This window comes from Muscardinus avellanarius, assembly GCF_963383645.1.
Source record: "Muscardinus avellanarius genome assembly, chromosome: 6".
Classification (NCBI taxonomy): domain Eukaryota; kingdom Metazoa; phylum Chordata; class Mammalia; order Rodentia; family Gliridae; genus Muscardinus; species Muscardinus avellanarius.
In genome coordinates this window covers 79,070,247-79,084,651 of record NC_137791.1, presented here as the reverse complement: position 1 = coordinate 79,084,651, position 14,405 = coordinate 79,070,247, and the positions used below count along the sequence as shown (strand labels likewise).

At 39.3% G+C, this 14,405-nt stretch overlaps 1 protein-coding gene across 1 annotated transcript; it reads left to right on the top strand.

The window, feature by feature from the left end:
* Window positions 1-6,207: 6,207 nt before the first annotated feature.
* On the top strand, window positions 6,208-13,589 carry AREG (amphiregulin; the record flags this gene model as incomplete). The annotated part of the gene is made up of 5 exons (XM_080697119.1): window positions 6,208-6,268; window positions 7,539-7,784; window positions 10,267-10,471; window positions 11,163-11,318; window positions 13,496-13,589. The coding sequence occupies 5 exons, from the start codon at window positions 6,208-6,210 to the stop codon at window positions 13,587-13,589; spliced, it is 762 nt and encodes a 253-aa protein (XP_080553245.1).
* Window positions 13,590-14,405: the final 816 nt, after the last annotated feature.

Genomic DNA, 14,405 nt, shown 5'->3' with positions numbered 1-14,405 from the left:
AGAGTGTGCCACTGTACCCAGCTTGCAAAGTGGATTAAAAAAAAAAATATATATATATATATATATATATATATTTTTAAATCCAATATTCAAATATTTTTAGTGCAGTAGAATTGTTCCCTGTTAAAGGAATAGTACTTGAACCATCCTGTAACACGAATATTGTAGAAATAAAATAAACATCTTTTAGCTCACTTGTGGCCTCAGCCAATATAGGCTTCCCACTGAAATTTATTTCTCCATCCTTTGCACTTTCAACAAAAATTTCATGTACATGAATGTCTAGCCCTGCTAATTGTTCCTCTGAATGTTGAAACTCTGATTTATTTTTTAATTGAAAATTGTATACATTTAAACTGTGCTTGGTGCCCTCTCCCCCCATTTAACCTCCCCCCTCCCGACAATGAGTGTCCAGGTTGACCATGCTATATTCATACTTTTACACATATTCGAATGTAGCTCCTCCATTAATCAACCTCAGCCTTCTTCCTCTCCTATCCTTTCATTCTAGCTTTGCTGAGGTTTCCCCTCCATTATCTGGAGTCCCTCTGGTATCCCCAATGCTCCATACTTTGGGCATATTATAGAAAACATATGTCCCTTCTCTTTCTGTGCTTGGCTGGTCTCACTTAACATAATGTTCTCCAGGTCTTTCCATCTTCTTGTGAATGCCATGATTTTGTTCTTCTTTATAGCTGTCTCCATCAACATATGAATGGATTGCAAAATTATGGGAAATACACACAATGAAATTCTATTCAGCTATAAAGAAACTCTGATTTCTTTCACCTGTCTGTCCCCTAGTGGAGTGATTCCTCATTAGAGGTACACATAAACTTTTTAATTTTTTTTTGTGCTGGTACTGGGGTTCCTGGAAACCCTTCTACCTCTGGGATACACTGCCAGACCTATTTTTTTATACTTTTTAAATTTGGAAACAGAGTCTCTTAAGCCAGTGCGGCTGGCTTCGAAACTGTGTGATCCTCCTGTCTCTGCCTCCCAAGCACGGAGATTACAAGCATGCACCACCACGGCCGGCAAGAATTCTTGAAAATCTCTTTTTAAAAAATACTCTGGGGGCTGGGCGTGGTGGCGCACACTTGTAATCCCAGCGCTTGGGAGGCTGAGACAGGAGGATCGCACAGGTTCAAGGCCAGCCTCAGCTACTTAGTGAGGCTCTCAGCAACTTAGTGAGACCCTGTTTCCAAATAAAATATAAAATAGGTCTAGGAGTATGGTCTGGAGGTAGAAAGCCTCTGGATTCCACCCCCAGTACCACCAAAAAATTAAAAATAAATAAAAATAAAAAATACTCTGGCCTGTACCCAACCCCAAACCTACTGAGTCAAGAGAGGAGTGGGATGTATATTTTGAGAAAGTTCTCAGGTGATTATGATCAGCTCACTCTTTTAAAAGCTAAAAAAAGCTCTCACCTAGCAGTCCTTGGAGGGGTCTATAAAAATAATTAGTGAAATGAATTTCTAAATTCAATATCTTAAAAACCCTCCATATATTTAAGGACAAATTCAAGATCTACCTGTGTTCGGAATCCTTTGTTTTTCCTGTCCGTGCCTCTCTCTGTGCCTCTTATCACTCAACTCATAACTGTTCATTTTAAATTAACTGTTCATTTAAACTGTTCATTTAATTAACTGTTCATTTTAAATTAAAAAGGTACTGTCTCCATTTTATCCTGCCACTGTGCTCCTCTAGAGAGAAAACAAGCACCGCGAAGGGCGGGGCTGCCTTGAATTCTGTATCTTCTCTCTCCACCATCCCATGTCTTCTATTTCATAAAATTGACTTCCTTTCTAGTGCTTCTCACTATCTACATTTATTTTATGTATTCTTTCTTTTGTCTCATCTGTTTCCTTTTATCAGAAGACACAGGCCTTAAAAAAAAAAAAAAAAAAAAGGAAACTACAGTCTCAGTGGAGCCCTGGAGGAAGGGTAGGGCAGGAGGAAGGCTGTGGTTCATTAATAGAAATGTTACCTTCAGCTATGTGTATACATGTGAATATAACATTCTTAACCTGGACACTTAGTATTGGGAAGAGAAAGATGGGGAGGGGTGGCACCAAGTACTGTGTGAATGCATGCCATTGCCAACATGATCTACATTATAATGTGAGACTATAATGCACCAATAAAAAAATAAATAAATAAGGACACTATAACTTATTCAAAGTTCTCTCCCCAGTGCTTAGAATAATGCCTACTTCTCAAAATATAGTGATGAATAAGTAAACTATCTGGAAGATTCACTTTTTTTGGTGTAAAGGTAGCTATTTGTAACCAAGTTTACTTCATTTCAGTTGTATAAAAATCACTTGTTGCCCTCCCTCAGCCCCATCTGACAGTCCTCGCTCTGAAAAAAAAATGATTTGATATCAAAGGGCAAGCAATTTGACTTTATTTGGATATCAAGGTATTCAACTACTAAGTTCAGCTAAGGCTTTTTTTAAATGAACTAGAAATAATAGATTTTTAGCATGGGTAAATTCTAAGATGAAGAGCAGGAAATTATAAACACCTAAAAGAGAGGTGATGCATTTATTAATATCATAGGAAGTGCTATTTACATATTGAAGAATTTCTTAATTGTGATTTAGTAGTTCATTTGAGTTGACTCAAATGATTATGATGCCATACTTACTCAAACCTTAGCACTAACTATAAACACTGAAGGTTAATTATGTGAATAAGTGTATAACCATACTTTTGGTTACAAATATATTTTAGTAGAGTCAAAGTGAGATGTTTTTACTACATATCTGAATAATTATGAGGATACACATGCTTGGCATCAACATGATCAGTTGGTCAAAAATATTTCCTCTGAGGGCTGTCCTTTTCTCACAGGTGAGAGGATCATTTGTTTAGCAGGATAGAGCTGCTACTCAAATTGGTTGAAATGTTCCTCTATGTCTCGGCGTAGCACACAGAATGTAGAGTCCTACATTTACCTGGGGTTGTTTCCTACTCAGGCACATATTGCAGAATGCCATGACACATGAATGGATGCTGCATTGTGATGTGGTTATGATGATACCCCATGCTCCCCTATGACACATCACAGAGTGTACAAAATGGTTAGTCTCAGCATGAAGTAGGTACAAAGTTCATGGCTGGAAAATACTGAAGGGAATTACTTCATTTGCTGTGTGAGTAGCTTCATTCATTCATAAGAGTCTTGCAGGTCTTCAATGCACTTGCATCTCCTGATGTCAAGGTTAACAATGTAACTTTACATTTACTCAGCACTCACCATATGTTAGGATCTGTACTACTTGCTCAGCACAATGTCATTCGATCTGCTTAACAGAAGGTAGGCTTTTTTAAAAAAAAATTCAGATGAGGAATCTAAGTCTTTCAAATACTAAATAACAGCATGTGGTAGCAGACTTTGTATTACAGAAACCAAGATTGATTCAAATCTAAAGCTCACACCAAGCTCTAAGGCATTGTGCCCCCAGGATCTAGGTTATATGCCACAAAAATGTCAATGATCACTCTCTGAATTTCTGACTGGAAAAAAGGCCAAGCAATTTCTAATGTAAAAAGGTCTACTTTTACCTCAAATAGAAAATGAGTTGTTTCGCAAAGACAAAAGAAAGAAAATGGGAGGCATCACATTTGTCAGATAACTTGATTTCGCCAGAAGTAAACGTATACCAAAAGGTCATGTTGTACAGCATAACAAGAAGCAATTTTTACTTGCCAACTAAAAAAAATATAAAAACAAATTGTTTTTTTTAAAAAAAAAAAAAGGAAAAAACAAGAGCTAGAGCAAAAATGAAACCTATGCAAAGAGAAAGGCACAACAGTACAGGCCAGCTGCCTGGGCTCGGAATAGTCACCACATCCCCTTTTGAAATCTCTGGGCAAGTCTCTGAATCTCTGAATCACAATTGCCTCATCCACCAAAAAGGATGACGGTGCAGGGCCCTGCTTCATCCTGCAATGAGTGGTGCCATCTTTCTAGCCTTAGTCCCCACACTTGGTCCCTGGCATCGGGTCTTTTTTCCATCTAAACTTTCTCCTGGGAAGGACTTTGAGGAGCCATTTCCTCCTTCCACAAAGTTTTCTGTGATAACCATAGGCAAAACTGAACTGAGATCTTTTTATCCCCCATGGTACTTGGAACCTTCTTACTACCTGATATATTAGTATTATGCATGTATCTAGCCCACACCACTGGGCTCCTGAAAAACTGAAAACTGGCCATTGCAATCTCCCTCTTTACCTCCCCTCCCCATAACAAAGAAAACAGATCACTTACACAAAAATGTACTTTCAACTAATGTCGATTAGAAGGCATGAATCACAGCTCTATTTCATCCTATTAAATGTATGGTGCCATTTAGTTCACTCAATGTGATATACCATGGCAAGGTAAGTGAGCTTTTCAAAAGTTTCTCAGAATTAAGACGTGCACTGTGACCCACATTCCTCCAAAAGCTGTTTTACTGGCACAATCAGGGAAGAGATATGCATCTCCAGGTAAAAGAAACATTTGGAAAGAGAGAACAATACAATGTATTTCTCATCCTTAAGTCAAGAAAATCCAGGCCTGGAGTTGCCACTACATCAAAGTTAGCCAAACTCAGCAGCAGCTCCCTTGCCCTCTCCATTGTACCTACTTGTCATGATTAATTGTCCTCCTGAGTACTAAATGCCTTTCTGGGTCTAAGTTGATTCCTAGATCTTGGGATTTCAGAGGCAGAGCCTCTGGCACTACCCTTTGCCCAAATGCCAAGATGTTCCTTGTAAAGATTATTCTCTTGGGTTTAGCATTTTTCTCACCAGAAACCCCATTTAAAAAAAATTTTTTTTATTGGTGCACTGTATTCATATGAAGCCCATATTCAAAGATAAGTTTATTTCTAAATTTCTTTACCAGAGTGGCAAGAGGCATTCTTCAGGGTCAAATGAATTTGAATCAAATCTACCTGGCACCTGCCATTACACGTTTGTGTCAATTTCTTCTCTTTGCTTTTTAAAATTCTGCCCTTTATCTCCCTATAAAATGGGGGAAATGGCACACTGCCAGCAATATTATTGAATGAGATGGTGTAGGCAAAGTTTTAAGGGCACAGTTTTCGCAAGAGTAAAAGGTCAATAAATACCAATTTTGACAAGGGCCCTGGGCCACGTAAAGAACATAAAGAGAGGGAGGTGGTTTGAAATCCTGGCCATTCAGAGTAGAGACCAAGCACCTCTTTCTCTAACCTTGCCCCACACCCTAGATGAGAGAGAGAGAGAGAGAGAGAGAGAGAGAGAGAGAGAGAGAGAGAGAGAATATGGGAGGGAACAGGAGTGGAGAGGAGAGGAGAGGAGAGGAGAAGAGAGGGATCTATCTTACCTGAAGCAACTCAGCTCTGGACTCTTTCTCCTCATTGAATAACCCCCATTTATCCACCTTAAAAACCCACTATGTGGCAAGGCACCTGTAATCGCAGTATTTGGGAGACTGAGACAGGAGGATGGCAAGTTTGAGGAAAGCCTCAGAAAGGTAGCAAGATTTTCACCAAGGTAGTGAGACTCTGTTTCAAAACAAAAAAATTAAAAAGGGCTGGAGGTATAGCTCAGAGGTAGAATGCCCCAGGGTTCAATTAACAACAACAACAACAACAACAACAACAACAACAACAACAACAACAACAGATAGGCTGCCCTTGCTTAAGTCTTAGTGGGTCTTACAGTATACTGTTTACACCTTAACAAAGAACTTTTGCATTTACTCGTTAGGTCTCGTCACGTCGGGATCAGCCAAAGTACAGACAGAAGTTTTTCAGGTAGTTTGACCCGGGGACTTGGAGCGTCTGGTCCTGGCTCCCAGAGGCCACTTTCACTCTACGGAGTAAGGATGAGCTCGGCGTTTTCTCCCTGCAGCTAGAGCTCTAATTCCTACTTCCTCCCAGCAGCTGTCTACGCACGAGGGAGGTGGGGCCGGCACCGGGCGCGGTTTTGGGAAACCTGCGGGGCGGCCGCGGCCTCCTCCCACGGCCGCCGTGACGTCACGGGCCGCGGCGCCCTCCCCGCCCGCCGCGCTATAAAGGCCAGGTGAGCGCCGGCAGCGGGATGTTCGCACACCTGCACGCCGGCGCCCGAGCCTCCCCGCGATCCGCGAGCGCGCCCCCGCCGGCCGGCCGCGCGCGGGTCCAGTTGCCCCAGAGACCGCGACGCCGCCCGCCCCGGGGACCAATGAGAGCCCCGCTGCTGCCGCAGGCGCCCGTGGTGCTGTCGCTGCTCATCCTCGGCTCAGGTGAGGACCTGCCCCCGGGAGCCGGGTCGCGGTGGGCTTTTCAATTGTTGAGGCCCCTTCTGCAAAAGCAGAAAGAAAAAAAAAAAAATCCTTTGGCGCCTTGAGATCTGGTCCTAGGGAGGCGGTCACTGTAGCTTTCACCCCAAATTTTACCCCCCAGGAAGAAGAGAGCAGCAAAGCGTCCTCAGCCTCCGAGCCTGGATGAGGGTGCTGGAGAATCCCGGTGCTTTTCCTTTAGTCCCGCTGATGGAGATCTTAGTGGGTCGCTGGATCCTAACCTCCGTTTTACAGACAGAGAAACCCAGCCTCAGAGAGTAGGGGATTCAGGAGTGTTTGTTGCCTCCTGCTTAAATTAAACATAGGGATTTTATTTTCACCTTTCTGGAAACAGTGTCCCAGAGAAAGGATAAAATCACGTTTCTGATTTTTTTTTTATTTATTTTTTTTTTTTATTGAGACCTAATATACGGAGCAAGATAAAGCAGTGCGATGAAGCTCTGGGCCCCAGATCTTACCTAGCGCTCAACTTTCTTTTGTATGTTACAATGGTAATAATGCAAGACAACAATGATAATTATCATCAGCCACCATTTATATTGCTTTTTTATCATTTATATGCGTAATCTTTTAAAAATTCGAGTCAACGCCGGGCGTGGTTGGCTCACGCTTGTAATCCCAGCATTCGGGAGGCTGAGACCAGAGGATCGCGGTTTCGCAGACAGCCTCAGCTACTTAGCGAGGCTCTGGGCAACTTAGTGAGACCCTGTTTCAAAATAAAGAATAAAAAACAGGGTAAGGGGTGTAGCTCGTAGCTCGTAGGTCAAATGCCCCTGGGTTCCATCCCCAGACCTGAAAAAAAAAAAAAAGTCAATGTGAAGAAAATCTGACATCTCAGTGTTGAGCCTATCAAAATGGGCAGGATGGCATTAGAAAGTGCAAATGCGTTTGGAATTCAAAGTGATGGGACTATTTAGATATGTTAAGTGATTAGATTGGATTAATTTGGCAGCTTTTAAAAAATATGGAAATTAATGTAAACTTTCTGTGGAAAAGAAAATCTGGGTAAAAGAAGCCCTGTAATTGGAACAGTTGAGTCCACTTCTTGGGGAAATGCAAAGTTGCTTTCTTTCCTAAGTGACTCAATCACACACAACAGCGTGTGTGCAATGATTGCTTTGATATCAGAAGGTAAACATTTCTACCTAACATAGCTGCCTGGTGAGAAAGGCGACCTGCTGCATCCCTTCTCTTCTCTGTCTTTCCCCTGCAGGCCATTATGCTGCTGGATTGGATCTCAATGACACCTACACTGAGAAAGGGGAACATTTTTCTGAGAACCACAGTGCTGTTGGCTTTGAGGTTGCCTTAAGACATGAGCTCTCAGAAAGTGAGATTTCTCCTAGGAGTAGAGTGCCTTCTGGGAGTGAACAGTCCCCAGAGGCTGACTATGACTATTCAGAGGAGTATGATAGCGAGCCACAGTTACCTGGCTATATCATAGATCCGTCAGTCAGAGGTAAGTAGAGGAGAAAGGGAAAATGGGGCCACTGAGATGTGGGCAGAAGAAAAGTGTCTGTTGCATCCTCTCTAGGTAAACTGAGTCAGGAAGAGCCATCTCTAAGTACCTCCTGTAGGTCCAGAGCATTAACCAAAGTCCCACGCTTAAATGTAATCTTTGCCACAACTTCACTAAGTAGGAATTGTTCTTCTCATTTTGCACACGGGGTAACTGATTATCAGAAAGGTTAGTTGTGTGGCCCAAGGTCACACAGGCAGCAAGGGGTTAAGCCAGAGTTAGAACCCTAATCAGTGTGATTCCAGATACTATATTCTTTCCCACTGTGCCACTTGACCTCCTTTCTGAGAGACAGAAGCAGACATTAACCATTCCTATCTGGTTTGTATCTTAGCATTTGTAGACCCTCCCCCATACCACCCTTCCCCAGATAACTGCATTCTAACTCAAGGGGACAGAAGAAAGTGATGGGGTAGGAGGGACTGGACTTTTAGCCCTTAAATAGTGGGTGTTGAGGAACTGGTCCTGGTTCCTCAACTGGGACAACTGAAGGAACTGCTAGAAGTAAATACTGAAGGACAAATATACATAAATTTCATATGTCTATAATCCTGATTTAACCTCAAATCCTTCACTTATGCTGTTACCTGATCTTTGAAATAGACTCTTTGTTTCAAATGAGTACCCAAGAAAGAGAGATATGTTTATTACTCTCATATTTGGAGTTTGAGGGAAAAAGAGACTGTCGGTAACTTAGATCTTACATCCCAGGAATACTCACCCTGGAGCAGAGCAAACTGGTTTTAGTGGTCTTTAAGGCTTCTTTTTCTGACTGTTTCCCTGACTCTCCTCTGTCTGGCTTTGGTAGCTGGTGAAGAGAGAGCATGGGGTACCACAGGGAGCAACCAGGGTGAGCGTGGCAGGTGGGAAAGCTTTGGTGAACACTGTGCTGCTCTCCTGCATCTGTGTGTGGGCTGTTGTGTATGGCAGGGGAAATGTTCATTTATAATTCTTATATTTGGATGTATGAGGTTACACCATCACGGTGTCTAGCAACTGGCCCCTTAAAGATATCTTAAGTTGTTAATAACTCAGAAGGCCAAATATATTATCAATGGGCCTAATGACTCATGCTCAAAATCACAATGCATTATAAAATAACACAAGAAGAGTTAAATATCCAGGGGTACCATATCTATTGCAGCATAGTGATGTTAGTTTTTTATTTTGTCAGTGATTTATCATCTATTTCACAAACTATAGTAATATAATTTAAAATGTTTCTCTTGGAAGACTTACTTTAATTTGTACTTTTCTTCTTAATCAAAGGAAAGTTTCAATATTAAAATTACATAGCCACCTATTAAGCTTTACTCCTAATTTGACTTTTGTTAATGCTATTATAATAACCTGCAGAAATATTCATAATATTTGTCACTTCCTTAGAGAGGCTCTATCTTTGATATTCTTAACCTTCACTATGATTTTATGTTTTCTATTTAATGCGCACTGCATGACCTTTATGACTAGTGGTATTTTCTCTTTTACTGGGCTCTGTTTGCTAAATATCTTATCATACAAACCTACTAAGGGATTAGTGTAACAAAATGCATAGCATTAAATAGAAACTTCCCCTCCCTAATTTCAGCATGTAAGTTACACCCTGCATAAGGCTAAGACTGAACCAATATCTTGATAATATAAATCTCTGAGGCATAGAGCACAAATATTGCAGGACCACCTTCAAATAGACGAAACATAGAAATGAGCCTCCCTGAGAGGTATCAATTCATTAAGATCTGTTATAATTTGGGACCTGGAAAAAATTGAATAATAGATCATTTTCAGTTTTTCTCACCCACAAGTAGTGCCCACTAATTTCCAACTGTGATAATGAACACAAGGCCATTATGGGTATGAGTAAAGAAATCAACAAATATAACCCAAAGTACCATGTTTAATCAATGGCACTGACCTTTTCCAAAAGAAAACATAGGATTGTGGAAAAATAACAGGTTTCAACATCCCAACATCATTTTCTAACTGCTTATTCTAGAGCAAGTTACTTGTCTTCACTAAACTTTAATTTCCTCATCTATCTATAACATGTGGGGAGCAATGTACATATTGGGGTTTAGGTGAATTGATGCTCCTTACCAAAAGCTTGGGATGTATTAGAATTCAAGAAATAGTTAAAATATCTAATGGATTTTTTTAGACTCATAACTCTGCTTATCAGTAATAATGATGATAATGATATGAATCAACTTGAAATATGGATGTAAGCTAATAAAGTAACTAAGAGGTTTCGATTTTTAAGTGCCATAGAACATATTCTCAGTTCATTTATTTTGTGTGTATCATGTTAAATAATGAGACAAACATGGTTATCATCCCATGAGCTCCCTGCTGTAATTGTCTCATGGATTCAAGTCAAAGATATACTGTTGTCATAAAAAAAAATCCTATTTCCTTTTTTCAGTTGAACATGTAGTTAAACCCAAGAAAAACAAGACAGAAGGTGAAAAGACTTCAAGTAAACCTAGAAGAAAGAAAAAGGGAGGAGGCAAAAATGGAAAAAATAGAAGAATCAAAAAGAAGAAAAATCCATGTGATACAGAATTTCAAAATTTCTGCATTCATGGAGAATGCAAATACATAGAGAACCTGGAGGTAGTAACATGCAAGTAAGTTTTTAAAAATTATGTACAATTGTATATTTCCTATACCATATCTGAAACCACTAGCTACAGAAAACCACTTTTTCCAATGTATAAACTAAGGGTTAGCCAACTTTTTTTTTAAGGATCAGGTAGTAATATTTAGGATTTGGGGGCCAGGATTATAAATGTAATTATAATGTAATTATTTAAAAGGTTTAAAACTATTTTTGGCTTGCAGGTTATAAAAAAAAAAACCAGGCATATGGCCAGATGAGATTTGTGGGCTATATTTTTGCTTAACCAGAATAAACCCTGGCATAAATCATTATTTTACAATAATTGTTTCATAATGGCCTCTTCTTAAAAAGGGGGCTTAATATACTTTTCACATAATCTTTCATGTTACTCTAGCCCCCTTCTCCTCTAACACACTAAGTGGTAGCATAATCTATCAACTGTTTAAGTTGCCAAACTCACCAGCTGATCATGAAAGAAGCACAGGTGTATCTTCTTGTACTGTCATACCTCCAACTCAGCTCAGCTTGTTCTGATACTAGTAAACCTTGAGCTAGGATGCATTGTCTGTCTCATGATTGTGAGATAAAACATACTTTTTTATGTTGAAATTAAAGGGCTCTTTTTGACCTAGAAAGTAAGCTTGAAATATATCGAATGTTTTTATTGATTATGACTTCTGAATGTGGGTTGCTTGCAGCTGTCATCAGGATTACTTTGGGGAGCGGTGTGGAGAGAAGTCCATGAAGACACACAGTATGGTTGATGGTGATTTGTCAAAAATCACATTTGCAGCCATTGCTGCCTTTGTCTCTGCTGTAAGCGTCATAGCTACCGCCGTTGTTATCACACTCCAGTGAGTACAGCACAACTTAAAATTTATTATTAAAATAATGGCAGATTAGTTTCTTTTTTAGTATATCTATCACATTCCCCATCATATTTCAGATGAGTTATTCCTTTTAATAGCACATAATATTTGAACAGAATATAGTTTGAAACGTATATTACTTTGCCTATGACTGAAACTTAACATGTTAAGTCTTTTTCTAGAACTAAAAGTCTTTGAGCTTAAAAATTAATAGTTTATTGCATGTTAAGTTTCTACTCATGGTTACTTTTGAATATCAGAAAGTACAGGTATCTTCTGTGAATATTTTAAGGCTAAGCCAGCTGCCCAGAAACTAACTAAGGTATGATTCATAGCATCTGACATACATTTTACTTCAGTACTAAAAATCACAAAGAACTTCACATTGGCACATTGACAGTCAAAAAAAAAAATGTGTCTCTGCTCATCTTGCAATGCAAAATTCTGAGTTTGTAATTTCATGGCATGGTGCTAATTTATTCACAGCTTATGCTTATTTCATTCTTGTCAAGTAACAATCATGTGGGAACTTATTAAAAAGCAAACATTTCCTCTATATGGCATTGTGTAGGAAGCAGGGACAATCCTATTACTGCTCTGCTCCAGTAGTTTCTATCTGTCTTCCTTGCATTACTAACAGCACATCACATTCTTCACTTCATGACCAATGAATGCCCCAATTAGACTGGCCTAGGTAGTAGGCACTCATGGGTACATAAAATGGCATTGTCTGCAGAGTAGAAGTTACTGAAGGAGGGAAGTTGGGGGAGGGCATGAATGGCTCTCTGATGACTCATGTGCCACTCGAGCTTGGGAAAAAGCAATGGACTCATTAGTCTAATTTTAGGTCTTAGTAAATTACCTTAACAACTGGATGGTGTACATCATCTGCCACTACTGCCCTTCAGGAAATCAGGGATTATCTTTGCCATTGTTTACTATTATCTTAAATTCAAATCAGATAGTGATAAAATGACACATAAAAACTGTTTTATCATGAGCATAAAGTTTGATGTACAGTTTAAATTTGTTTTGCACACCCTAGAATTTATTCTGGTCTGGTTGTACCTCAAGTCAGATATGCAAATGTGTTTAGAAAAGATACCCTCAGACAACCATTATTATTTGACATAGAAGAAAAAAGATTCATAGTTAAGGAAGGTGCTTCGCAATAATTAAACTTTTAATTATTCAACTTGCAATATTTAATAATTCTTAGGAAATAATTCATGTGCCAACATGAAACGACACGTTGGCACTCTTAGAATTCAGCCGTGAATTTTTTCCTTTTTTCTTATATTCTTTTTGTACATAAAACTTAAATGCTAAAGCTTAAGCCACAGATGCCAGAGTTTTTTGATAGCTGAAGTGAATTTTTTTTTTTTTTTTTGTGGTACTGGGGTTCCTGGAAACTCTTCTACCTCTGGGCTATACTCCTAGACCTATTTTATATTTTTATTTTTGGAAACAGGGTCTCTTAAGCCAGTGCAGCTGGCTTCGAACCTGCATGATCCTCCTGTCTCCGCCTCCCAAACATGGAGATTACAAGAGTGCGCCACCACGCCCGGCTGAAGTGAATTTTTTTCTTAAACATCAAAAGAAAAGCTCTATGATTTTAATGGCGATGTTTAGTAGATTGATTGAAGACCTACTAGAAATAGAACTATTGAGCTTTTAAAGAAGAAAGTAGCAATAAATAAAATGAAGAAAATACTGATATTTAGAAGCGAATAAAACCTAACTTGTATTACAAAGTGATTTAAAAAATTTCTAATCATTTAAATCCTTCATGTAATCTTAAAGTCCTATGGTAAAAGTATACCATGATCTTCTCTTCTAGTTATGCATGGCAGCTGTGCTAAATTCTTAAGGGGGAATAAAAAACCCAATATGGACATGTTGTTCTATACTTTATGAAAGTTTACATCTTAAAGACACATTTTAATCTCAGTTCTCTGGAAATGTGTTTATATAAAGGCAACATAAATGCCCCTTTATCAGAGAACATCGGCAGTGTTTTATAGTTGAATTTAAGTCTTGGTATAGTGTGAAGTATAGTGTTTAGTTGTCTATAAGAAAGAACCTTCTGTACTTAGAAAAACACCAGTCAACATGTAGATGGATAAAACTTTGGTAACAGCAGACTGTCTTGTTCTCTAAAGGCTCCGGAAACGACACTTCAGGCAATATGAAGGAGATGCAGAAGAACAAAAGAAACTGAGAAAAGAAAGTAGAAGTGCACGCGCCATCGCGTGACGCAGAGCACGCAGGTGGGACGTGTGAAATGTGTCTTCAGATCACATCCGATAACTTTGGAAACGTTAATGCTATTATCTCAAGGGGAAAGAGGAACATGTTGTTAATTCTGGATACATTAGGAACAGTGGCTATATCAGTGTAGTATTGAGTATGGGACTGAGTTCAAAATTAAGAATGGACTATCCGCTGGGTGGTGGCACAAACCTGTAATCCCAGTACTTGGGAGGCTGAGACAGAATGGATCATAGATTTGAGGACGGCCTTAGCAACTTAGTGATATTCTCAGCAACCTAGCGTGACCCTACTTCAAAATGAAAAATAAAATAGGTATGAGGTTACAGCTCAGAGGTAGAATGACCTTGACTTCAATACCCACTTCCAAAAAAAGAAATATTTATAGTATGAAAAGGGATATAAACACGAGCAATTTCTCAAAGAACTTAAAGATAGGAAAAATGCAAGGAATCAGAATACCAGGGGAAGTAAAATAAGTGTCATAAGAAAGGAAGCAATGGAGTTAGTGAAGGATGAAAGAATCCAATGGGATGCATCTAGGCAGCAGGAACAGATACATACTCAGGGTGGTGTTGGAAGAAAGCTTTAAAGGACTGATGAGATTGAGACAAGTACTTAGGAAGAGAAAGGAAAGATAGCACTGAAAGATGGAGCAGATCACTTTAGAATTAGGAAAAACCTGGTTCAAAAGAGTGTTAGAGGAGATAAGATTACAATGATAGGTTGAGTTCACATGGTAGAGAGACAAAGTTAGGGTGCTCACACTAAAAAGGCGAGAAAATGGAGACTGGATTAAAT